This window comes from Alternaria atra, assembly GCF_907166805.1.
Source record: "Alternaria atra isolate CS162 genome assembly, contig: 25, whole genome shotgun sequence".
Lineage (NCBI taxonomy): Eukaryota > Fungi > Ascomycota > Dothideomycetes > Pleosporales > Pleosporaceae > Alternaria > Alternaria atra.
In genome coordinates this window covers 5,184,643-5,208,766 of record NW_025091323.1, presented here as the reverse complement: position 1 = coordinate 5,208,766, position 24,124 = coordinate 5,184,643, and the positions used below count along the sequence as shown (strand labels likewise).

General features: G+C 51.5%; 9 protein-coding genes across 9 annotated transcripts; 4 read left to right on the top strand and 5 right to left on the bottom strand.

Annotated features, from left to right (window-relative positions):
- Positions 1–1,111: 1,111 nt before the first annotated feature.
- Positions 1,112–3,343, top strand: ALTATR162_LOCUS6795 (uncharacterized protein; the record flags this gene model as incomplete). The annotated part of the gene is made up of 4 exons (XM_043314417.1): positions 1,112–1,554; positions 1,614–1,646; positions 1,702–3,037; positions 3,134–3,343. 4 exons carry the CDS (start codon positions 1,112–1,114, stop codon positions 3,341–3,343), a joined length of 2,022 nt encoding a protein of 673 aa, XP_043170352.1.
- A 2,336-nt stretch (positions 3,344–5,679) lies between these two features.
- Positions 5,680–7,923, top strand: ALTATR162_LOCUS6794 (uncharacterized protein; the record flags this gene model as incomplete). Its single annotated transcript, XM_043314416.1, has 2 exons — positions 5,680–6,291; positions 6,340–7,923. 2 exons carry the CDS (start codon positions 5,680–5,682, stop codon positions 7,921–7,923), a joined length of 2,196 nt encoding a protein of 731 aa, XP_043170351.1.
- A 1,093-nt stretch (positions 7,924–9,016) lies between these two features.
- On the bottom strand, positions 9,017–12,036 carry ALTATR162_LOCUS6793 (uncharacterized protein; the record flags this gene model as incomplete). Its single annotated transcript, XM_043314415.1, has 5 exons — positions 9,017–9,403; positions 9,454–10,015; positions 10,071–10,284; positions 11,087–11,780; positions 11,833–12,036. The coding sequence occupies 5 exons, from the start codon at positions 12,034–12,036 to the stop codon at positions 9,017–9,019; spliced, it is 2,061 nt and encodes a 686-aa protein (XP_043170350.1).
- Positions 12,037–12,438: 402 nt separating this feature from the next.
- ALTATR162_LOCUS6792 (uncharacterized protein) lies at positions 12,439–13,671 on the bottom strand (the record flags this gene model as incomplete). The annotated part of the gene is made up of 1 exon (XM_043314414.1): positions 12,439–13,671. The coding sequence occupies one exon, from the start codon at positions 13,669–13,671 to the stop codon at positions 12,439–12,441; it is 1,233 nt and encodes a 410-aa protein (XP_043170349.1).
- Positions 13,672–14,384: 713 nt separating this feature from the next.
- ALTATR162_LOCUS6791 (uncharacterized protein) lies at positions 14,385–14,933 on the bottom strand (the record flags this gene model as incomplete). The annotated part of the gene is made up of 1 exon (XM_043314413.1): positions 14,385–14,933. One exon carries the CDS (start codon positions 14,931–14,933, stop codon positions 14,385–14,387), a length of 549 nt encoding a protein of 182 aa, XP_043170348.1.
- A 388-nt stretch (positions 14,934–15,321) lies between these two features.
- ALTATR162_LOCUS6790 (uncharacterized protein) lies at positions 15,322–16,130 on the bottom strand (the record flags this gene model as incomplete). Its single annotated transcript, XM_043314412.1, has 3 exons — positions 15,322–15,813; positions 15,863–16,060; positions 16,110–16,130. The coding sequence occupies 3 exons, from the start codon at positions 16,128–16,130 to the stop codon at positions 15,322–15,324; spliced, it is 711 nt and encodes a 236-aa protein (XP_043170347.1).
- Positions 16,131–16,774: 644 nt separating this feature from the next.
- ALTATR162_LOCUS6789 (uncharacterized protein) lies at positions 16,775–17,310 on the bottom strand (the record flags this gene model as incomplete). Its single annotated transcript, XM_043314411.1, has 2 exons — positions 16,775–17,232; positions 17,280–17,310. 2 exons carry the CDS (start codon positions 17,308–17,310, stop codon positions 16,775–16,777), a joined length of 489 nt encoding a protein of 162 aa, XP_043170346.1.
- A 664-nt stretch (positions 17,311–17,974) lies between these two features.
- Positions 17,975–19,612, top strand: ALTATR162_LOCUS6788 (uncharacterized protein; the record flags this gene model as incomplete). Its single annotated transcript, XM_043314410.1, has 3 exons — positions 17,975–18,252; positions 18,305–18,703; positions 18,751–19,612. 3 exons carry the CDS (start codon positions 17,975–17,977, stop codon positions 19,610–19,612), a joined length of 1,539 nt encoding a protein of 512 aa, XP_043170345.1.
- A 710-nt stretch (positions 19,613–20,322) lies between these two features.
- On the top strand, positions 20,323–24,020 carry ALTATR162_LOCUS6787 (uncharacterized protein; the record flags this gene model as incomplete). The annotated part of the gene is made up of 5 exons (XM_043314409.1): positions 20,323–22,545; positions 23,099–23,395; positions 23,444–23,708; positions 23,759–23,887; positions 23,944–24,020. 5 exons carry the CDS (start codon positions 20,323–20,325, stop codon positions 24,018–24,020), a joined length of 2,991 nt encoding a protein of 996 aa, XP_043170344.1.
- Between the last annotated feature and the right edge of the window lie 104 nt (positions 24,021–24,124).

Below are 24,124 nucleotides of genomic sequence, written 5' to 3'. Positions count from 1 at the left end.
AATGTCAATGACATAGAACTCAACGACCCCTCTAGAGCGCTAGACCCGCTAATAGCAACTTCATTTAAAACAGCTGGATTCCGGTCAGTGAAATTCCTGTACGGGCTATATGTGAGACATTGCTAATTTCGTACTCTCGCACTTAGGTCTCCTGCACATTCTTGGAGAAGCCGTTTCTTTCGCCTCTACTTCTTGCTATTGCTCGGCGGCATTTGGACGATATCTCTTCTCACCACCGTTCCAGTATTGGGAAGTCTCTGGTATACCGCGACAAACTTTCTGGTCGGTTTGTTCTACTTCTTGTTTTTCACCGTGTCCCTGGTCTTATACACTTTCTACTTCTTCCGTGGTCGAACCACAACCACGATCTTACCCTGCATCTCCAGCACGTGGTACAGACTCTATACTTTGTTTCTCATGGGCCTCCTGATGGTTCTCATCGTCGTTGCAAGCGTCGAGACGAATAAGACCCCTACGGGGTCATATGCCAGTACGCGCTCTGAACTAGGAGTTGCATGTGCAAAACCATTTCCAGTCTACAGTTGGCGGGTTGGGTTTGCGACAGACAGGAATCTAGAAAATGAGCCTCTGACGCGGAATTCAACTGGCCTGCCCCTGCCGGTAATGAGCTTACGAGAAACAGAACCCCGGTATTTCTGGTTGCACAATTTTACTGGCTATTGCATGGGAGGTTTCGATGAAACATGAGATGTTGTTTGTGCTACATTTTTTAGTGGGGTATGTAGCCTTAGAGATTCTTTGCCATCCTGAAATCCAACGTTGTGTTGAAGAAATGCATCTGCACCTTGAAGGACTGCTGGGTTACGAATCAAACGGGCTAGCGTCATGACGTAATAGCACCTGGGTCAAAGCGGTCCTTCACGTTGGTTGCGCAAGTGTTCGCGCACTGCAGATGTACAACAACTGTTACCGTACGCTTGGTTAGTAACCTATTGTCTTGCAGCTTGCTAGAGGCTTTGCGATGTCGAGTTCGTATTGAATCATCGCGAGACCCCACTATCCCACCGTTCTATGAAGAGCTCTCAGACTAGCAATTGATCACCTCTGACTACTCGCAACCCCACGTCTACGTACTCAGCCCCCAGTAACGATGCCGAAACCCACGGACATTCCCTCTTTTGCCGCCTCACAGCTCACGCTCCTCGATGCCGAGCTCCAAGCCGAGCTTTCCGAAACAAACGCGCTCCTCTCCTCACACACGCCTACCGCCCTCTCACGCGCCGGTCTCGCGATCCTGAACCTTAATGTGTCTTCTATACGGACAGGGTTGGGCGGCAAGACCGTAGTCGAGCTGGGGTTAGATTCGGCAGTCGTGGCTAAAGGCGAAAAGCCCGACATTCCAGAACATGGCATACGTGTGGGGGATATAGTCGCGGTCCAGGATCAGCCTAGCGGGAGCGCAAAGAAGACAGAGAAGAAAGAGCTGGAGAAAAAGGGTGCCGAAGGGGTCGTGTTGAGGGTGCGCAGGGAGACCGTGGAAATCGTACTGGACAAAGAGGATGCAGATGTGCCTACTGGCGGCAAGTTATGGATGTTAGTCTACGCGTCGTGGAAGGTTATGCTGGGTGCAAAACGGCTGATATGTATACTAGCGTCAAACTGGCGAACGACGTCACCTACAAAAGGTACGTCTTTGCTGAATGCATGGTTTTCACATTTACATGAACTCATACGTGATAGGATGAACCAAACTATGAGCAGGTTACAGAGGCTCGGAGACCAGGAGTACACACCCTTCATGCGCGTGCTCTTTGGGCAAGCATCACCTACGCCTCTGCCTTCGGACCTTAATGATCCCTCAAACCCTCTTCACAAGCTCGCGTGGAATGATCCATCCCTCAATGACAGTCAAAAAGAGGCCGTCAGATTTGCGCTGGCTTCGCGAGAAGTTGCCCTAATCCACGGTCCTCCCGGAACAGGCAAGACACATACCCTCATCGAGCTTATTCTACAATTACTCAAACAGAAGCTCCGCCTGCTAGTATGTGGACCATCGAACATATCCGTAGACAATATCGTCGAGCGACTAGCCTCCCATAAAGTACCTATGGTGCGACTAGGGCATCCGGCACGGTTATTGCCATCTGTTCTAAACCACTCTCTCGACGTCCTCACAAGAACGTCGGAAGCAGCTGCTTTGGTTCAAGACGTCCGCAAAGAAATGGATGACAAGCAATCGTCTATCCGCAAGACACGCAACGCCAAAGAACGCCGTCAGATCTACACCGAGCTAAAGGAGCTTCGACAAGAGTATAGAGAGCGAGAGAAAGGATGCGTGAACAACCTTGTGACTGGCAGCAAAGTCGTCCTTGCGACGCTGCATGGCGCGGGAGGCTTCCACCTGAAGGGCCAGGAATTCGACGTCGTCATTGTAGATGAAGCCAGTCAGGCTTTAGAAGCACAATGCTGGGTGCCTCTGCTCTGGGTCAAAGCAAACAAGCTAGTATTGGCTGGTGATCATCTACAATTACCACCTACTATCAAATCTCTTAACTCGAAGCAATCAAAGGTTGCCAAGAAAAGCAACGGTAAGGATACTCGAGCTGGAGTAGACAACGCAGAGAAGCCCGCTGGCAAGCCGATTGATGGCATGACACTAGAAACAACGCTTTTCGACAGGCTGCTAGCTTTGCATGGTCCATCGATCAAGCGTATGCTAACGACGCAATATCGCATGCATGAGAAGATTATGCGATTCCCTTCCGACGAGTTATACGATTCAAAACTTATCGCCGCCGACTTCGTCAAGGATCGTTTACTGAAAGACTTGAAGTATGATGTCCAAGACACTGAAGATACGCAAGAGCCGCTAGTTTTCTGGGATACACAAGGCGGAGACTTCCCCGAGAAAATCGAAGACGAGGGTGTAATAGGCAAGGGCGGGAAAGGCATGAGTCTCGGCGATAGCAAATCTAATGAAGCGGAGGCGGCATTGGTGAAGATGCACGTCGGTAATCTGATCAATGCTGGCGTTAAAGCTGAAGACATTGCGGTGGTCACGCCATACAATGCGCAGGTACGCGTCTCTCTCACCCTTGCTCATCTTCCGTGCGCATTACGCATCAATTCAAACATCCATGTGTATTGTACGGATAGACGTTAACGTTGGTAGCTTGCATTGCTTGCTGGAATGCTCAAAGAAGCCTATCCTGGTATTGAACTAGGGTCCGTTGATGGCTTCCAAGGCCGCGAGAAGGAAGCTGTCATTGTCAGTACGGTACGGAGCAATCCGGAGCATGAGGTGGGCTTCTTGGGCGAGAAGAGACGGCTCAACGGTACGTCAACGTCAACCTTAACGACTCGCCGCAATATCCACGCATGAACATGCGGCTGCAAGTGTCTGCAGATGGGCTAATGAAGGACGCAGTTGCAATGACACGCCCAAAGCGACATCTTTGTGTGATCGGAGACTCGGATACAATAAGCAAGTACGTCCACATTCCCTTCCCAATTCATACCCCCAGCAACACTCGCCTTCCTTGTTCGTTGCACAATCGATCCCCCTCGTCGTCATTGCGTATTTCGGTCATACCCGAGAACGTGGGCGTCGGGACATGTTCTCAGCGAATAAGCAAATCTGAAACCCGCGTAACTCGAAACTGCCGTGACACGCTCCCCTGCTGTGTCACACGGGAATCCCTCGTCACCTACACTCAGACCACATCCTCGACGTCGTGCTATACGGTGGAGGATTCTATACGCTTGTCATACAAAATTGGCTTGCGCTGTTACTGACCAGATCAATCCATAGGGGGTCCAAGTTCCTTAAGGCCTGGATGCAGCATCTGGAAGACCACGCCGATCTTAGGTACCCGAACTTGGCAGACGTTTACGTGGACCAAGAAATCAGCGGATGAGGGGTGTGAGTAAGCGAGGCTGTAACAATGCGTTGTCGCCACGGGCTCCCAAACAAGCAGTGTCGGAGTTGTGGTTCGCTACTACATTGGAGTGATGTGGGGAGAAGATGGTCTCAGCGCTATGGTTTGGTTCGCAAGCGAAGCGCGATGCTGCGATATGCAGCGTGACTCTAGCTGCAGTAGTTCCGCGTCAAAGCGCGAGTCGAGACAGCAAAACACCAACGCCGAATGTCTTTCGCACAAGTGGCATGCAGCAGGAAACTACGGTGGTAAGACGGCGAGGCGAGGCTTGCATGCGTCTACATGCGCAAAAGAGAAAAGAGAAGACTCTGAGGCGCACAAAGGCGTAGATTGCGAGTAATGCGCTCCTTCCTCTTCAAACTCTTGACATGAACGGTGTCGTGTAGGATAAAGTGTGTGGTGGCGAGTCGTGACCATCAATACATGGCGCAATAACTATCGGTGCAATCAGCGTGGACAGAAAAGTTCATCAAAACGGGCGGCCAGTGCTTGCCACGTTGCTCCTCTCAACGCCTTTCATGACCCTTCGCCTACTGCCGACCAGCCTCCCCTTTTTATCACGTTTACATCAACACACATCGCCAACAGTAACGCGTGCAGTAGAGTACCAAACATTCGCGATAGACGGTGTAGTGTGGGCTAGAGCGGCGTGCCCCAATCAGCCCGTAGTCGGAGTTGGACCGCGGACAGTCTCAAACACGTTAATGCAGGCTGGCGCAAGGATGGTTGTTGTTAGTCTGTATGGCCGAGGGTCCATGACATGCGTCCTGGCGTCCCCATGCAGGCTGGCGCTCAGACCTGACATGACCTGAGGAGCGTTCGTGGAACGCCTCGGTCAGTGCAGCAAGCCGCTATTTCTAGATGCAGAAGGATTAGTTCTGCGACGGCTTTACTAGGATCCAGAATGGCGTTCCTCTCGACAAGCGGTAGGTTTGAGAGGTCTACAGGGTAGCTGAGGTCAAAGACGTGTTAGCAGGACGTTTCAGATGGGCTGAACAAGGTCATGGCCGAGCGCGCCTGCGCGTGCGTGCATCCAACGGACGTGTATCGATTGCAACAGTACCGCTTTGGCCAAAACATGCAGCTGTACTGTACGCAAAACCCCACGGCCCCATATCCAACAAACATGCACCTAGTTCGTTCGCGCCGTGAAGCGACTTGTTGGCCTCTCATGCAACGCTTGTGCAGCAGCGACCAGGCCTTTATTTGATGTTGCAGCCCCCCGCCCCCGTTGTGTTGCAGTCAAAGGTAATGCCGGTCATACTGCTTGATTCGCAAATGCGCCATCAATAATAGCCTCCTCCTTCCCGCCGCGCCACCCCTCCGACAGACCCTCCCCACTCTATTGGCACCCTTGTCCAAAGGGTACATGACGCTCTCGGTCTGATACATAGACCCTAAGAACGCCTCGCCCCCGTTCTTTTGCTGCTCTTCTTGTTGCGTCGGCTGTGGCACGTCTCTATTGTTTAACCTCGTCGCTCTTTCTGATCGAGTTCGCTTCTTTTGACTCTTCGGGGCTATCGTTGTTAATTCTTTATTGCCTATTCTTCGCTTGCATCTATTTTAGGAGAGGAACGTTTGCCACGTTCGTCGCTCCGGTCCGCCTTTGCTTTGCTTCTTCTTACTCATCAATTGATTTCGCGACATCGGTGATGGTAGTCAAGAACCTCACAGTCGCTGGGTCATCCCAGTAATTTTCGCCTAGGCGCAATCTCCAGGACTCGTCCGCATAACCACATTCGCCAACAGTCGAAATAAAAAAACGTCGCCTTACATCCATATGCTCCAACGAGAAGGATTTGTCGTCGCCGATATGAGTGCGTCGACGCCGTCGCCTTTGCAGCGCTCTAGCTGGAAGGCTGAGGCCATCAGGAGAGGGAACTTGAAGATTAGTGGGCCGATCCCAATCACCGAGGATGTGCCGTTAAATGAAGAGGAAGAGAAAGAGTTCGCGGAAAATGGCGTGCTGGACCGAACGTTGCAGCCGCAGGACGCGCCGGAAGATCAGTATGAACGGCCGCAAACCCCGCCAAGACCGCTGCAGTCTCCACCACCTGTGCCTGAACAGCACATGTCAGCGTTGCGATCAAATCCCATCGGAGAGCAGCCGCAACGCGATGGTTCTGTTCCTGAGCGTCCGATCTCTTCGAGATCCCCACCACAGGTGCGACAGTTGAACGAGGTACAGCGCGAAAGTGTTGTGCCATCAACTTCGGTCGCATCTCCCACGCCCTATCGCTCAACGCCAGAGAGCGCCAGTAAGGCAGCGCAAAAGAAGAAGCGCAAGAGCGGGCTTAGAAATGTGTTTCGGAAGATGTTCGGACGAAAGAGCCCTGACCGTGAAGATCACGAGGAAGAGCCGATGCAGCGTGGCCATAGCTACCACCATAGCGTGAGTCTATCATGATAAGCGTGACGAACAAGTTCTGACATTGAACAGGATCCAGGTATGCTGAGATCAACACCACCAAGGGAACCAAGGACACCACCTTCTGGTCCTCGAATATCAGATCTGCCAGTAGAAGAGCTACAGCCATTGCACCCACTAGGCCAGCATCTTCCATATCCCATGAATGTGAACGCCCCACCAGCGAGTCCACCTAAAGAGTATCTCACTTTCGATAACGATAGGCCCGATCTCGGTCGCCGGAGAGCAACACTACCCACTGTTCCAAGCGCTATCACTCATCGACATAGTCTGGACGAACCTCGGGAAAAGCTAGCAGCTTGGGACGAACGGGTAGAAGAAGATGAAATGTCTCCAGGTATTGGTATCGCCCTGTCCAGTCCCACTCAAACGGTGACCTCCAGACACGACAGACGGCGATCGAGAAGTGCAGATGCTCTTCATAGTCTCGCCAAAGAGCGCGCGTCGACGGAGAGAGGACGAAGTGCGGAGATTAAGTTCTGGCGGGAGAGCTACATGTCCGGCAGCGTCTACAGTAGACCGCAAACAGCGAAGACGGTGGAGACCGTTCGCACCGTGCCGATGCAGGAGCCCATGATTCGTGAACCAGACAATGAGTCTTTTAACGAGATGAGTGCGACGCTCGTCCAGGCGGACGACTCGCAAACCCCCACTCCGATCACCGAAGAGCCGAAACGAGAGCAAGAGCGTGATGCCCAACCTCAAGTCTCAGCCTTCAACTTTGGTGACTTGAAGAATGCGCTGTTTGGGCCCAAAGAGGAGACCATCCCAGAGTCACCTCAAGTCAGAAACGTCTCCCCACCACCGCCGCCACCAGCGAAGAGTCAACATCGCCTGCCGATTGAGGACCGCGTTCAAGATCTTGAATCCAAGTACTCCAACCTGGAAACACTCACCCGTCGAATGTCGTCCCGCAACAATCGGCAAACCATCATCCTTGAGAACGCGCCTCGCAATTTGCGATCAAGGAACCGAAGTTCATCCGCATCCGGTTCTGCATCGCGATCTCACTCCAGGGCAGCACCCAGCATCCATCAAGAGCCAATCCCTCAATCAAGTATCGAGACCTTTGATCCTGAGCCTGCGCCTGCTTCCCCAACGCTAGCGGTAGCTCCAGTTCCCAGTGCAGGCAGCAACGAGGAGAATGCGCGGGCGTTACGCAACGTGTATGAAGCGCTTAGACATGAGAGAGGCGCTAGAAAGGCATTGGAACAACACGTCCGTTCTCTCCAACACGACGTCTCGGATCTGCATGCTCTGGTCAACAAACTCATCGCTTCGGCGACCGCTACCTCGCCTTCCTATCCTACTCCATCACCCGACACGTTGATCATCTCGAGTGAAGGAGATGCGCGAATAAGCTGTTCTACACCACGAGCTCCGACATACGACCGGAATGTGATTTACGGCCAAACTAGCCATGGCAGGGACCAGCAATGGGGCAATGATGACGCAAGCGTCTACTCTGAAGATCTTGCTCGGAAGCCGAGCTACGATGATGTTGCGACGCCAGACGTATGGGCCACGCCAAAGGAAGAAGGATTCGGCGGAAGTGGGTTCTTCCATGGTGAGGATAGGGTAAGAGGATATGCCTAAGGCTTTTAGATCGCTTGATGCGGTCTTGAGACGTGGAATGATCAGCAAGGTTTCCTTTCCTCCGGATACGTTCGGGCATGGCATGGACTTTGGATGTTTGTAAGATACCCAGCGTGGGCGTTGATATGGCGCGCTCGCTTCTCTTTGTCAAGCGACTTCTTTTCTTGTGTTTATGGTTTGGTTCAGCGAGCGAGCGTATTTGAATGCATGCATTATTGATCAACTGTGCGCGTCCTGTTTTTCGAAGATGTCATGGCGATGCTGCAGCAGGTCCCATTTCTCCCCTATACGACTCACTAAAATCCTTATACGAAGAGATTTTGACACTGTCAGAGTTGTCTGGTCTCGCTCACTACTTACTCGATACTGGTATTAGGGATGCTCTGAGTGACGTCCTCATGCAATGCGCCCGCGAACTACTGCGTATTGAATGCCCGTTTCCGCCATATTACAGATCAAAATTCTTTCGGAGAACAGCAAACGGGTCGCCAACTAGAAGACTAGTTGTAGATCTCGCCACATAACCCTTTCAAGAACGCGACCTCCCATGCATGGATCTACAGAGAGATGAATGGGCTCCGGACTATACTATGGATCTCCTTCGCCCTGGCTGGGGGGCATTTGTCCAAGACGCCTGGTAAGACAATATTTGATGGCTAGGAGGTGAGCTGCACTCGGAAAGAAGCGTACCGTATCTCTTTACCAAATACACAGCGGAAGCGGAATGCAGGATGCAGGATGCAGTACACACGTAGCCAGCAGGGATACCTGAAGAGATTCATTATCCAGTGCACCGACACTCTCATGATGAAAAAGCTAGAATTTCGAAGGACATATGTCGAGGACTTTAACTTTTCAATAGTCTCATCAATCGTCTTCTTTCCTCGGTGATTTGATATTCTCAAACAGCCCACCATCATAATGCTTATGTCCTGATATCTATGCCACGCAACTGGTAGGAGTGAAAATATGTTTGCAATAATTCATCAAATTAATCATTATATACTTGTAGAGTCACTTGCACGCTTGTAACGCTTCACAATCATTTCCTCCCAAAATTAGACACTTGTCGTACAATCATTCCTCATCCACACTAGTTGACGCGGGGAACATAGGTCGAGCCCCTTCCCTCCTCGAAAGAAGTTCCAGCAGGTCCATCTAGGTAAGTGGTTCCGCGATTGTCAACGTAAGCACTATCCCTCATGCTCTCGCTGTACCTACCATCCTTGACAACCTCCGGCCTCTGTTCACCCTTGCGGCCGAAGCTCCAAGCGCCGAGTAGGACTAGTGCAAGGATACCAAGATCACACAGCTCGCCGAAGATGATGAAGAGGAAAGCGAGGGCCTGATTGGTAGTGCGCGAGTAGCGGTTCACGTTGCGGTAGATGAGTACGACCTGCGCAATAGAGAACGCGTTGCGGGCCCAAACGAGGGGTGTAACGAGCATGACGAAGCGGGTAAGAGCGGACTTGGAACGGTTCTAGACACTATCAGCACACTCTCATGCACACAAGGAGGAAGTAAACTTACACCAGTAACCCCGTTCTTCTTGATACCAATCCAGCACAACACCGCTTCCAAAGTCGCACTAGTCGAAGCCGCGATGACAACAGCCACATACGTGACGTACAGCGTCCTCACCATAAAATCATCGCTGACCAAACTCGGATACGCCAGCGCAGAATTGCCGCTACCACGTCGCGTAAGACCAACAGCCCAGCTCGCAAACCCAAGAGCAAGGATAGCCAAGATCCAGAACCCGTTCCAGATCCAAGACAGGAAACCAGGTTCCTTGATACCGGTACCGTTATTCTGCACATGGTTGGCATGGATCCAAATCGCGCCTACAATGCAGGCGTTCATGATGATTATGGCACATTGATAGAGGAAGGAGAGAATGGAGATGATTTTCCCGTATTGGATTGAGTCATTGTTGCCAAAGGGGGCGGTGTATTGGGGATATGCGTAGGCAGAGGTGATGTAGAAGGGAGAGTTTAGACGGGATTGGAGGGCGACGATGGACGATTGTGTGGCATAGGCCACCATCAGGGTGGAGAGGCCGGTGATGAGGAAGATATGAGTGCCCGTGGAGCTGGTTCACATGTTAACAGGTACGATAGTGGATATTACGGGATGGGGTGTTGTACCTGTGCCTCTTCTCAGTCGATCTGGTAAACTTCATAAATGTACGTGGGCGGCCTGGTCCGCCGACGAGTTGACGACCGAACAGCGCGAGTGCTGCCAGGAGGAGGATGATGGAACTCCCTGCTGTAACGACATGGAGGGAAAAGATCGCCTGGACGGTGCTGGTGGTGTTTGTGATGGCCATTGTGCAAGCTGGATGGATGCGCAGGACAGCGCCTGAGCAAAATTAAGCCGTAGGATTATTTTTACTACAGTAATACTCTATCTCTGGATGCAAACACGAGACTTTATCGCATCAACCAAACCCATGCGGTCATACCTCCTAAGCCCAGGCCATGACGATGGGTTCCTGTTAGACTCTAACAACATTGACGTGCATCGAAACCTAACAACCTTCTGGCCTGGTACTTAGCCATGTGACTAACCGTAGCCTCCACGTAGATCGTGCAATGAATGGGTACGGTGCGAGTCGCGATGTTGCGTTGAGCTTGGATTGATGACGTTTAGCGGCGCGGAGAGTTCGGAATGACGTATCTGTCCATTAGCAGAAGCAAGGCCAGCATCGCAGCTCAGTGCTTTTTTGTATGAACTATTATCTAGATTGTTTTGCTTGCGCGCCGAGGATCGTAGCAATGGTGATGGTGTCATGATGGTGGAGATGTGAGCGCGGGAGATGTGTTCGCTGGCGGCATGATCTGCCCAGGGGTTTTCTTGCTTGTGGGTTCATGTTGACGCGCTAGCTGGTGGGAACATGATGCGCGATGAACTTCGAAGCAGGATTATCAAGACCGTCAAGAGAAAGACGACGATAGTGAAAGTTCGCGTGCATCGAGTGCACGAAATCCAAGCGCACAAGTCAGTAGTTCGTACAAGATAGATGACGGGTTGATGGCTCCTCATACCCCAGTCCATCAATCACTCTTCCCAACCCCAACAACTCTCCCGCTACCTCTAAGTCCCAGCTCTTCCGGCGTCTTGAATCTTCGCACAGCCTCAATATCATGACCACCCCAAGTACCTTTTCCACTACCACTTTTACGTTTGCCATGCTGTGCTCTTTCGTAGTCGTCTTTATGCCATCTACACCCAAAGATTATCAACAAACACACAACAACAAATAGCGCCATGACTGCGAGAATGAAAACGAACAAAGACCAGACACCAGAACTGATGTAGTCGATGAAGGATGAAGAAGCCGAATTGACAACATGTGTCGCCGTGCCTTTCTTGCCGTTCGCATCCCAATCGTGGAACCACATCGACGTTTTTCTGGGTCCTTTTGTACCTTTGCTTGACTCTAAGCGAGGTAGGAGTGAGGCACGGATAATTTCGTATGAGCTCGCTGGGTCACCAGCAGACAATAAAGGACGTTGTAGAAGTACGACTTCCAACATTTTCTGCTCTTCCCTGTCCATAACAATGGTAAGAGCCGGAGAGGTTAGATCAGTCCACAACTCCATGACATCGAAGTGAAATACCAGTGCGTTGGAGTCTTTGACATGACGCAAGGAGTAAGAGTAAGAAGCACCAAAGTAGGCACCTCCAAGGTTATCGAGCTGATTGGAAGCAACAAGCTTGCTCAGATCATCATCCGAAGTGTCTAACAGGACTTGGTTAATGTATATCCGCGGTAGGATCTTCGCGTCTGCTAAAAGTGGGGCGTTGTTGATGCTCAAGTGCGCTGAGTCGTAGGGAAGAGAGATGTTCAGCAGCTGGAACACATTAGTATGCCGATAAGTCTCCTCGACAGTTGGACTCATCTACCAGAGCATTCTCGTCTTTCCTCTGAGCCCATGGCGCATCACTGCCTTGCGATGTGTCCTGATGTAGAAACGGGCAGCCAATGCAAGGGATCTTGGCAATCACGTTGTAGCCTTCGACAACGGTGGTAATCTCCGGTGCAACTTCCGCAGCTACATATCGTATGATTGCGAAAGCTGCGGCTAGAGGTGCTATCCGGAATATCATGACGAGTATTATGAAAAAACGGATTGAAGTAGTGCTGCGTGTGTTGACACGTTTGAGTTGAGTGGTAAGCCGAGACGGGTGGGGCGGCATCCTAGATCATGTGAAGGCGCGAGTTAGCGCGTCTGGGATACGAGCTACATCCGTCACATTCCAGGTTTACGCAAGACGTGAAATTCCATTATCGCTTAAATTTTTCCAATAGACTGAGACGTGAAGCAGTTCTGTTGGGCATTTGTTGTGTTCGTTGATGTACAAAGTTACTCCAAGGGTTCCGTATTCGCCAAGGTAATCCATCCATTTCTATACATAACCTAAAATCAAACTTATACATGTCCGTGAAAACCTAATGCCACGGTCAAACTGTCCTCATGTATATCCATGATCCGCCAACCTAGTGAGTGTTTATTCTGTGTCACCACTCTCTTCCGCCTCTTGACCATCAACGCCGTTCTCTCTCATCAACATTTCCATGATCTGGTTGTCATCATGGCCGTCATACACATCGCACTGCGATTCCGCATACTTCTTCCTGGGCCCCTCCATACGGTTTCCTCCTACGCTGTCTGCTACATCGGCATCCTCAGCTTCCATCTTCTTTGAGAGCGTGAAGCGAATCATCATACACGCTGGGAGCGCTTCTTCACCTTCCTTGTCCCTCAAATGTTCTTCGATCTCGCCCAGCTTCTCCAAGATTCGCGCGCGACTAGTAGTTGGGCTTTGTGACTCAAGTCTAGGATCCAACTTAGAGCGAGTAGAAACGGCCAGGGCGCCAATTTCGATGACGTGCCTGCTTCGTGCAAGTTCGTCAGGGCGTATCATCTGTCGAAAGATTGGATCTTCAGAGTAGGATGTAAGACCGACTGTGCCAACATGGTTGTAGCCATTGCCATAACTCATCTCTTGAATGTCCATCGTCTCGTTCAGCGGCGTGCCAATGGGTGTGGGCAACAGGCCCCCTACCAACGAATTGCGGTATACATGGTACGGTGTACTTGTTGGGTTTGGTGGCCTACCTCTCGGCATGAGACCTCGACTTGCACTCCTTCCGTGCTGGGAGAGCTGACTATTCCTTCTTCTGTCGTCTGGTGTGGTCGATCTCACGCGTGGTACTTGAAGACGAATGAAAGTTGGGTTGGTGATGCTGTTGGCTGCGATGATTCGGTCTGTATCGCCGGTGCTCAACGATCGACGGCGACCACAGCCTTGCGACGGCTGTGCTGAGTAGAGATAGACATTATTTGTTTGAGATCGTGTAGGTCGAGGACGGTAATTGATGTCTTGCTGATTGGCTATTGTTGGGTAAGCCGGTTGCAGCTCTAGCGGGTACGGGTGTGATGAGTTTGGTTCTGGGGTTGGGTACGCCGGTGAGTCCTGGTCGAAGTTGTGGCTGGAGAAGTCGGGCGTGGATGTCGTGGAGCGGTTCGAGGAGTCAAGAGGCGCAATAGAGCCACCTTCGTATGTGAAGCCAAGCTCATCAAGTATGTCGCTGTTGTTTGACGAGAAGATAGTCTGTCCTGAACCCCCAGGTCCAAATAGTTCTTCAAAGTCGACTTGAGAGAGCTGTTGCTCCTGATTCATCGATGGAAGGAATGGATGAACGGCTGTGCGATTAAGCGGCGTGCTTGGCTGAGACATTATGTTATGCCTGGTTGATTCCAGTCGGTTTCAATGATGAGGAAAGCGCGTATGATGCAATACAAGATCTGCCGGTACACGAAGGATGTTACACAAGAGATGGGAGGCTGCGTAAACGATGTCCAGATATAATTACTATTCCATCCTTCCGTTGGTCTGAGCTGAGACAGGTGGACGTGAAGAGGTTGATGAGCATAAATGATGGCGCTGGCGTGGGCGAATAGACGGATACATGCGCATGGGACGTGGTCGCTGGACAAACATCGCTGCTATGCATACAGGCCGGTGCCAAGATGAAACAACTACTCTTTCATCATCATGTGAGAGGACAAGTTATCTGCTATGCTTGCGTTAGGAAGAAATCAGCTGCGACCTTTTGAAGACATTCGTCCGACCACACTATGTTTTGTCAGTCAGCTAAATTGCACGTGCATTGTCTTTCAGCATGGCTGCAGGAAGTATGAGGCGCATCTGGAGTTCCCAAATCAAAGACCATCAATCGAACGCCTTCGTCAAATCGAGATCATATGTATCCAAACTCTCCGCTCTTCTGCATTCATTAGAGCATCCAGGTCGTAGCGTCATGTACGCGATGCCCGTGCTGATCCGAACGCCTTGTCGTGTGGCAGAATAAGCAGCAGCCTCTCCCCATCACGATATCGTACATCCATAATATACAGATAAGAACCGGCTCTCGAGACTCAGATTCGTATTCACTCCTTCTTTCCGTCATCGCCCTTTCCCTTCTTCTTATCCCAATTCCAAACCTCCCAGATCTGTTCAAAAATCATATCACCATAGCTCTTCCCCTCTTCAATCGCCTTCTTCTCTTCCTCCAACCTCCGCTCTTTCCAACCCTCCTCCTCATCACCCATCCATAGTTTCCCAAGTATACTCTTCTCTTGTCCTTCTTTTCGCTCTAATGTCCTCCTACTCTTCTCCCTCTCCTCCTGCAATATCTTCTGCATTTCCTTTGCGCGTTCGGTTGGTAGCTCCATTGTTCGCATCGGGCTGAGGTTTGATACAAGGCCTCGGCCTGTGCGTAGGGTCATTAGGTGGTCGGCTGAGAGGTAGAATCCAACTCCTAGGGAGAACGTGTAAAGGTCTAGTTTTCGCGGTGGGAGTGCGGCTATTATTGGACATAACACAAGGCCACCGAGGGCTAGGTTGCGTGTGATGCGTTGGTAGCGGGCTTGTTGTTCTAGGGCTAGGCGTTCTTCTGGTGGGATGGGCATATTTTGTATGGGGGTTGGAGTCGCCATCTTGGAGTGTGTGGTCGCGCAGGTGAGATCGGATGCAAAACGAAAGCCGAGTACTATGTGCACGTATTAAATTTCAAGTAGACGGCTGAAGGATGTGATGGCAGGGTAGTTCAGCGGTCGCGATGTCAAAAAGTTCAATGATGCAAAGACGGCGGTTAGCTCCCGCCTCGGCTGCAGCTTCCTCTTCGGAGCGGAGGTGTTGCGGAGAACTTGAGATTCAATGCAAACCGTATTCAGCACAGAAAGAATACGCGTTAGAGCTGTATATAGTCCAAGTGCGACAAGAGGTATGCAACCGTCCAACTCACAAGTCTATTACACCATTTTTCCTGCCCTATATAATCGTGCATAACCAATTCCGTGCAATACACGCCTCCTCCACACTTTGTTATCGCTGGAACTTCCGCCTCTTCACATCCACTCTGTCTTCGAATCGTTGATCTTGTCCCTTCACATCTCCATCCTCTTTCCTCTTGCTTAGTCCCTCAAAGGTCCCACTACTTCTCAGTCGCTTGGTTGGGGTTCTCTCATGCTCACTGGCACTATATCCGCCTCTTGAGCCTTCGTCGTCTGTGCCGGCCGGTCCTTCTGACCTGGGCTCCTCCTCGTATGAATCGAACTTTCGCTTCTGCGCAGTGCTCGGAGTTTGCATCAAACGCCGTAAGCGGTTCTCTTGTAGGCGCCTGTTCACCTCCTCTGTGACATCGACATGTTGAACAACGTATGCGTCTTCGATCTTTGTTCGCTTTGCGCGTGGTGTTGGAGATTGGTCTACGGGAGGAGATACAGCTTGAGAATTGAGAGTTGGAGGTTGCGCAGTCGGTGTTTCTGCGGGACGCTTCGCGCCTTCGATACTGAGGCGCTTGTTTGATGTCTTGACCTGTCGTGTGTTAGGTTTTGGCATTTCGCGCGCAGATGGCATAGCAAACCTTCTTCTTTTCCGCAAGGCCTTCGTCTTCGAGCTGATCTCTGAATCTCTTCATGTCGTCCTGCAATCTTCCTGATTTGTTTCGCAGCGATATAAGATCCGTCGCGAGCCAGTCGGGCGCATTGTGATCCGTCGCATCGAGCGTCTCATTGAGAAACAAGAGTTGTGCGCGGAGATTCTCGATGTGTTTGTCAAAGTCCTGAAGAATGAATGAGAGATGTGATTGAATGGGTAATTGTGTGAATTACCTCGAGCGATAGCTTCGCCATGTTGTACGGCGGAACTATAAAGATGAACAAGGGAAGATGCATGCAGGAGGCTTAAACATTAGTTGCGGAGTGCCGAACACTTGGACCCCGGTTCCGATCGGAACCGGAACCAACACCTTGGGATCATACCTCTTAACCACGAAGGGGCGATGTGATAGGCCAGAGGTAGACAGATGCATGACGCTAATCAACGTTTGATTTAGGTTATTGAGGTTTGATCTCGTACTATTACGATTGAGATTGATGTTGACTAGATTCAATGTCATGCCTCCGCGTGGCCCATAGTATTTATACAAGTATACAAAAACTCGTAGCGATTGTGCATGCGATCCCATACTTTCACGCGGCCTTCCACCCTAGGTGAGCTCTCATTCTACAAATGAGGTAGCCGGAGCTTTAACTTCCCTCTCGCGCCATCTGCATTGCACCATTGTCGCTATCCGTTAGAACAAGTCTCCATGTCCACGAAAGCGAGTCGCTAGCCATGTGAAGCAATCGCTGTCCGCTCATGCTTGGCAAGTCCAATGGTCTTACTTGGACTGATTTGATGTTGGTGTTGAGTAAAGAGGATCGGAACAGCTTTGTGAATCGACGTGCCGCCATTAGAAAGCGGTGGAAAGATGAACATTACGATTTGGCCGTCTTCAACCCTCATCCTCGCCAAAGGTGAGCTTTACAGCTTTAGCCTTCTTCGGTTTTTTTGCAGGTTTGGCGTCTGGCTTTTTCACGTCTTTCTCTGCTCCCTCGTTGCTCTCGTCTTGGTCGTCGCCGATAATCTTTGCCGCCTTGCGCTTCTTTGCGTTTGCGCCAACTTCGGCGATCTTGTCTTTGGATTGTGATTTAGCGTCACTATCTTTCTTCTTCTCAGCTTCGTCCACAGTAGATTCCTCTTCACCTTTGCTGTCTTTGCCTGAGACAAACGCATCATACTCCTCTTTACTCAGTGACTGATTTGTCTCTTCCATGACATAAGTAGGCGCGTCGTCCTCGTCATCCTCTTTCTTCATCCTCTTGTTCCTAGCGATTGGATGTTCATGACGAGCTGTGTCTCCACTGGTGAGCTGCCCACGCAGGCGCTGCAAAAACGCTGGCTCTGAGTTGTCTATGGCTAGTCAGTGAGTACCATAACGCTGCGATGAACGCACTTACCAAAATGGAGGTCCTTTGCTTTGAAGCTCATGGTGGTTGTAGTGCAAGGGATGCTGACACGGCATGCACGTAAGGTCTAGATTGGGCGCCTGGCTGAATGTCGTGTCGATCGCTTAGCGGTAACTTTCCGTGCGGCTCCTCCAAAGTCTTGGCTGTGGAGATTCTTGGGTTCAGTTATACTTTCAATTTACACTCTATTCCAGAGTAAATTCACTCCGTCAAGCCTTTTGGTCTGTTCTTGTGCGTGGAGGTTCGCTCCCAGAATGTATTGGTCCGCTGCACTTGCTATCGGCGTCTGTGCTAAAGTGCTTGGCACGTCACCACCGACAAGGAACATGTCAACTAGCAGATCTCGAAACGCATACGCAATCGTCGGCCGCTAATGATTTACATTCAACGACCCTTTTCCCTCCTTTCACTCTGTCAGGGTTACAACTTTGAACCTATCGCGCGAATCACCAGCCGATCACAATTGTCGTACGTTCATCTGGAGTCACGACCCACACGCTCGTTATCGATCAAGCTCCCTGTCTTGAACACGTCGCCCTTTCCTCATACACACCCGTCGGACTCATCTGCCACTCTCCAGAACGCCCCGAATTCACTTTGCACCGCCCGCGACTGGCTCAAAGAGGACAGGGACTGCCATTGGCAGAGAACAACATTTCAGCAGACGCCATCACTAGGGCACCACCATGGGCTTCATGGAAGATATGACAAGGAGGTTACCGACTTCGAAAGATAACCTAGACAAGCTGGATGACTTACCGCGCCGCCACGAAAAGACCTCGTCACGATCGTCCTTCTTTCGACGTAGGATACGACTGAAGGGGAGCTCATCCGTTTCGATACCTCTGGGCCTGGTGCTTCTGTTTCCATGTCTCGTTATAATAATAATCATAATTCTTTTTGTGAAGTCGCCGGACTCGCAGGGCATCATGAACATGCCCGCCGGCGGTCCTCCATCGATAAGGTACAAGAAGTCCCGTCCTCACAGCATGCAGCCAGCGACTAATAATCCCTAGACGGATAAGCGAAAAGTACGATAAGCCATTCGCGGTGGGCTGCCTCGAGCCACAGGTCAACGGACCCCGGGCAAACGCCGCAATCGTAGTGCTGGCGAGGAACAAGGAGCTAGAAGGAGTGATACAGTCAGTCAAATCACTCGAGAGACATTTCAATCGGTGGTTCCACTACCCATACGTCTTTCTCAATGACGGAGATTTCAACGAGACGTTCAGAGAGACTGTCTTAAGTCATGTTAGCGGTTCAGTGGAGTTCGGCAAGATACCTCCAGAACAATGGGGCTTCCCCGACTGGGTAGATCCAGATGTTGTTAAAGAGGGAATCGCCAAGCAGGGTGATAGAGCAATCATGTACGGTGGTATGGAGAGCTACCATCACATGTGCCGGTTCTACTCAGGGTACGTTATCGAGCATAACTTGTTCTGGCTTCTGCTAACATCTACAGCCAATTCTACAAGCATGAGCTACTCGCCAAGTATGAGTGGTACTGGCGTCTCGAGCCCGAAATCAAATTCTTCTGCGATATCACATACGACCCATTTATCCACATGATTCGAAATAAGAAGACATACGGGTTCACCATTGCGGTGAAGGAACTGCGGGAGACCGTACCCAACATCTGGAGATATGCGTCAGCGTACAAGCGGAATAACAACCTGACCTCAAAAGGCATGTGGGAAATGTTTGTGGAGAAGCCGGACGAGGAGGACGAGAAACGCAAGGCTGAGTCCAAATCGAAGAAGGCTTTCTTCCCACAGGACATCATGGACGCCGAGTTCGGCACAGAGGCCATGCCAGAAATCCATCCCGAGAACATGGAGGGTGAATCATACAACATGTGCCATTTCTGGAGCAACTTTGAGATTGCCAATCTCAACTGGTTCCGGAGCAAGGAATACAACGACTTCTTCGAGCTGATGGACCGCAGCGGCGGCTTCTGGATGGAGAGGTGGGGAGATGCGCCTATCCACTCCCTGGCTGTTGGAGCACTACTTGGCCCTGAGGATATTCACTACTTCCGTGATGTCGGATATCGACATACTACGATTCAACATTGCCCTGCCAATGCGCCTGCACGACAACTCGCCCGAGAGCCATATCTAGAGAAGACGACACTCGACGAGAAGGAACGACTGGAAGAAGACAAGTACTGGGCACAATACGACCCAGTCAAAGAAAACGGCGTCGGCTGTCGCTGCAAATGCGACACAGACATTGTTGACGTAGAAGGCAAAGAAGGGTCCTGCTTTGCGGAATGGGTGGAAGTTGCTGGTGGATGGGCGTCGCCTGGGCCTAACGGACCATGATCTTTTCTTCTCGCATGGTATTATATCAGCTTCATGCTAGCATTTTGCGGGAGCTTTAGCATCTACTCCTCTTTTCAGTAAGGCGTCAGGTGTTGGCATTGCATACGGGTTGGGCATACCTTCACTAGAGCATCAGGACTACGAAGGCGTCGTAGAAGCGCTTATACACTGCGCATTGGCGTACGCAGCATATGAAAACGAATACGAACAACCTGAAAGCACTCTCATCGGTTTGACTGCCGTGGATCAATCACTACATTGTACGTGACTCCGTGATCGCCCGCATTTGTTGATCGCCCACTCTAATGTATGGGCATGTGAACCATGTTCCGTATCTTATCGCTTACTACATGGTATGCGGGGTTACCCCATTAGCATCCCACCTAAGCTCTCCGTACCGTCCATCAGCACCTTGTCGTAACCACGACTCGCATTTGTTTGATCATTCACTCGCATTCACTGACAACATCTTAACAGCCGTTGAATTATTGACAGCGCCCAACTTGGTATGTGCTGTTATCTGCCCCGCGTGGTCTCCACTCCTCCCGAAGGCCCCCATACGCGCCTCGCCCGCAGCTAGTTAGGCAGCGTCCACCTGGTGCCCACCACAACCACCTCACTCAGGCTCCACCGTCTCCCTTCCTTCCACCACACTCAACCTTCTCTGGACCTCTGCGCGCATACTAAGAATTCCATGAACACAAGCTGACATGTCTACCAGCGAGCCTAATCCGTCTCAAGAACTCAAGTTCCCCCCGGTTCAAGTTGCTCGCTCACTCACTAAGCTTGATCTTGAAACACTCATGATGAGGTCGACACAACGCCGACTGCCAGAAGATGCGGGCAGCACTCTCGACGACAGCAGTTATGACCTGCTCGGCGATGGCGTCATGGACATGTCCGACGACGAAGCACACACGGAATCGATCGCGTCCACTGACGGTCCTACGCCCGATGACACGTCTGACGACTTTAGTGATGACGACGTCGAGTACGAGACCGGCGGCAGAGGCTTACAAGATAGCACCTACTCTTCGCACGGCGAGCACCCCGAGCACCAAACCCAAGTACATCCTATACTGTCCGGAGAGGACTCTAGTCTGACGGAGGTGCCGCCATACCTAAGTGGGAGCATGAGCTCAAGGCATTTCACACTTCACGAGCGGGCCACAGGTAACGTCGACATAACTCAAGGAAGCAGTGTCATCAAGAGCTCGGCAGGTTACACAGACGAGCTCCCACTGGTGTTCGAGCGTTATGGTTGCAAAGAGATCAGGTTGTCGGTCAAAGCGGCCTTGTCTCAACAACCCCTCACCGCCCCAGACGCGTACCGAATACTGTACATTGGTAGTGGAAAGTGGGCAGAAGGCACCATTACTTCCAAGATCGGCGCGGCACTCGCTGCCTACCCGAACACCTCGAAGACGGTCATGGTTCGCGGCCAGGTCGAGCCATACGCTCCAGTCCCGCACGCTGACCGTTGTGTCAAGATCGAGGTCCGCAACTCGCGTGGGAAGTCACACGTCCTCGCGATCATGGAAGATGGACGCCAACTTAAGTTCGGTTCTGGCATGTCTGCTCACTCTCCAGATCGACCAGACCTTGTGGTCATATGCCATCCAAGCGTCCTTGACCACACTGCTGACAAGCAAGATCTTGCATCTGCTAAGGAAGTATTTGAACACGAGGCAATCCCATGCATCGAACTTGCTGAGACCAATCCATTTGGGGCTGGATCTTCTGTTGATGAGAATACTTCGTTGAGGATATGTGTAGAAGGCCGAGACAACCCAAGCACCGATTATGAGCTGAAGGAAGTGCTGCCTCTTGACATCCACCAGTTCGACCAACTCGAGCCATCACAGCTTAACCGCCATCTCGCGCTGATCAGCCCTCATCTAGCGACGGCACAAGGCACAAAGGCTCCGACCGCCCGTACATCTTGGCTCAGTGACAAGTCTAAGGCGTCCACGAAGAAGGTTGGTTCGCATTTGCACTGGGCTAGGTGGCTAGCATCTGCTATCCTCTTATTCGCCCTCGTTCCTGCACTTCTTCAGGGTACAGCCTACCTCCCTATGCTCTACCAGAAAGTATCACAGATTCAGTCGGTATCACCAGCCGTATCTGAGACGCAGAGCCTCATGTCCACAATTACACCCATAGCAGCAGTCTCTCCAAGCGCAGCTCACTCCCCGTTGTCATTTTCCACGTCAATCCCAGCAGCACTTCAAGGAGGGCTCACCCTCGTATCCCCTCAGCAGAAGCAGCCCGACCGAAAGCTAAAGGCGAAGAGCGACCAGGTTGGAGGTTTTGAGATCCAGACCACCGGGGATCACCAGTTCGTTCTTCGTCCTTCAAAGGCGTTCAGCTCAAGTCGGAAAAAGCCCCAGCTTCAAATCCAAGTTTCTCACCAGTCGGAAGAGGTACCAGCCCGCTACAACCGAACCATCACTGGCGAGTACATTGTCGATCTGGAACAGCAATATCGATTTGACAAGTTCAATGTCAGTATCGCTACTCACTCAAAGCCTCTGCTGCGACAATCGTTCGAAGTAATGCTGGGACATAACAAGTCAACGCTTGACCAACTTCTCGACACCGCCAAGTTGAACATGTTCGATACACAGATGGCCCTTCTAAATGTCTCGACTACAGCCGCCCAAGCTATGCAGGTATACATGGCCGGTCTAGACAAATACGCCTCAAAGCAAATCCAAGAGACTAGGAACCGACTGGAGATGAACGCTCGGCGGGCAAGGCAGATCCCAGATGCTACATGGATGGGATTGCGAAAGGTAACCGCACCGGTGCGGACGTCTTCAGCGATGAGGAGGGCCAGGATGAATGCTCTTCGCGTCAGGTGCAAGATGGAAATGGCTGCAGGGATGTCTGCTAAGGAAGACAGCGAGAAGCAGAGCTGGGCTTGCGCAAAGGTACGAGGAGGGGCCTAGGAGAGACGGCACGCAGTGGAGGATTTCACGTCACTTCCTGTACTGTTTTCTTTTGTTTATGCGGCGTATGTAGGACTGGAGTGCAAACACGAAGGTGCAGAGTTATACCCATGGGACTGGATTGGGACACTGGAATGTATGGTGGGATGACTAGGAGTTATAGGGCTTGTCGAATTCATTGTATACCACAGTGGGTTTACAGTAGCTTGTAGGCTCGCATAAAACCCCCCTCCCCCGCTAGTATTGCAGCTTCAAGCACATGACATATGCTTCTGTATTCTGTGAGCTGCTGATATGACTATTGACAGCAAACGTGGGACGGTGCACAATGTGTCAGTTGCGACGGCGCGTTGGGCAGGGATATCACGCACGTCCCTGAGCCAAACAGGGTAAGGCGCATTCTGGAGGGGCATCCCACTTCCTCAATTTACAGGCAGGGTGTTGACACAAGAACCCACAAACAACACCCATCCCACCCACAAACACGCCTCTCTTCTTACCATACGCAGACCCAGATATTACTCATCCATAGCAGAAAATGTCTGAAGCAGCCAAGCCCGACCCCGCCGCCGAGCAGGTCGCCAACCCTGCGGCGACTCTTGTTCAGGACGAGACCGCAAAGGTCACGACAGACAAGGCTGCCGACAAGCCTGAGACTACCACTACCACAGAGAGCAAGGATGATAAGCCCATCACCGAGAAGGCGACAGAGGCGGCAGCCGCAGTGAAGGACAACGTCTTCTCCATGTTTGGTGGCGGCCCCGCAAAGGTCAAGAAGGAGGAGACGGACGATGTCAATGAGCCATCAGGTGCCTCAAAGCCCAAGGGCGAAGTACGAATACCACCAGACGGTTCATATGGCATACTAACACAGCGACAGGACGAAGACCCCGAGAACGAGGAGCCCGATGTCGATTTCCAGCCCGTCGTCCACCTCACCGAGAAGGTCGACACCAAGACCAACGAGGAGCTCGAGGAGCAAGTGTTCAAGATGCGCGCCAAGCTGTTCAAGTTTGACAGGGAATCGCGGGAGTGGAAGGAGCGAGGCACTGGTGACGTCCGGTTACTGAAGCACAAGGAGAACGGCAAGACCCGTCTGGTCATGCGACGAGACAAGACACTCAAGGTCTGCGCCAACCACTACGGTATGGTACACGGAACGCGGATATGGGAGCAAATACTGAGAAATGCATAGTTGTCCCTGACATGAAGCTGTCGCCCAACGTAGGCAGCGACCGCAGCTGGGTCTGGAACGCCGCCGCCGATGTCAGCGAGGGCGAGCCCGAGGCTCAGACCCTGGCTATCCGTTTCGCCAACAGCGAGAGTGAGTGCTGGAAGGTGGCTACAACTACACGGCGACATACTAACGATACTTTGCAGACGCCAACCAGTTCAAGGAGGCTTTCATCAAGGCCCAGCAGGAGAACGAAGCGCTGTTCGGCAAGTCGGAGCAGTAGATGCTGTCGGATAATAGTGAGTTGGACGATAGGATGAGATATGAAAAGAAGACGGATTGCACGAACAGTGATGACGGTTAGGGACGGTATCATATCATGGTGGT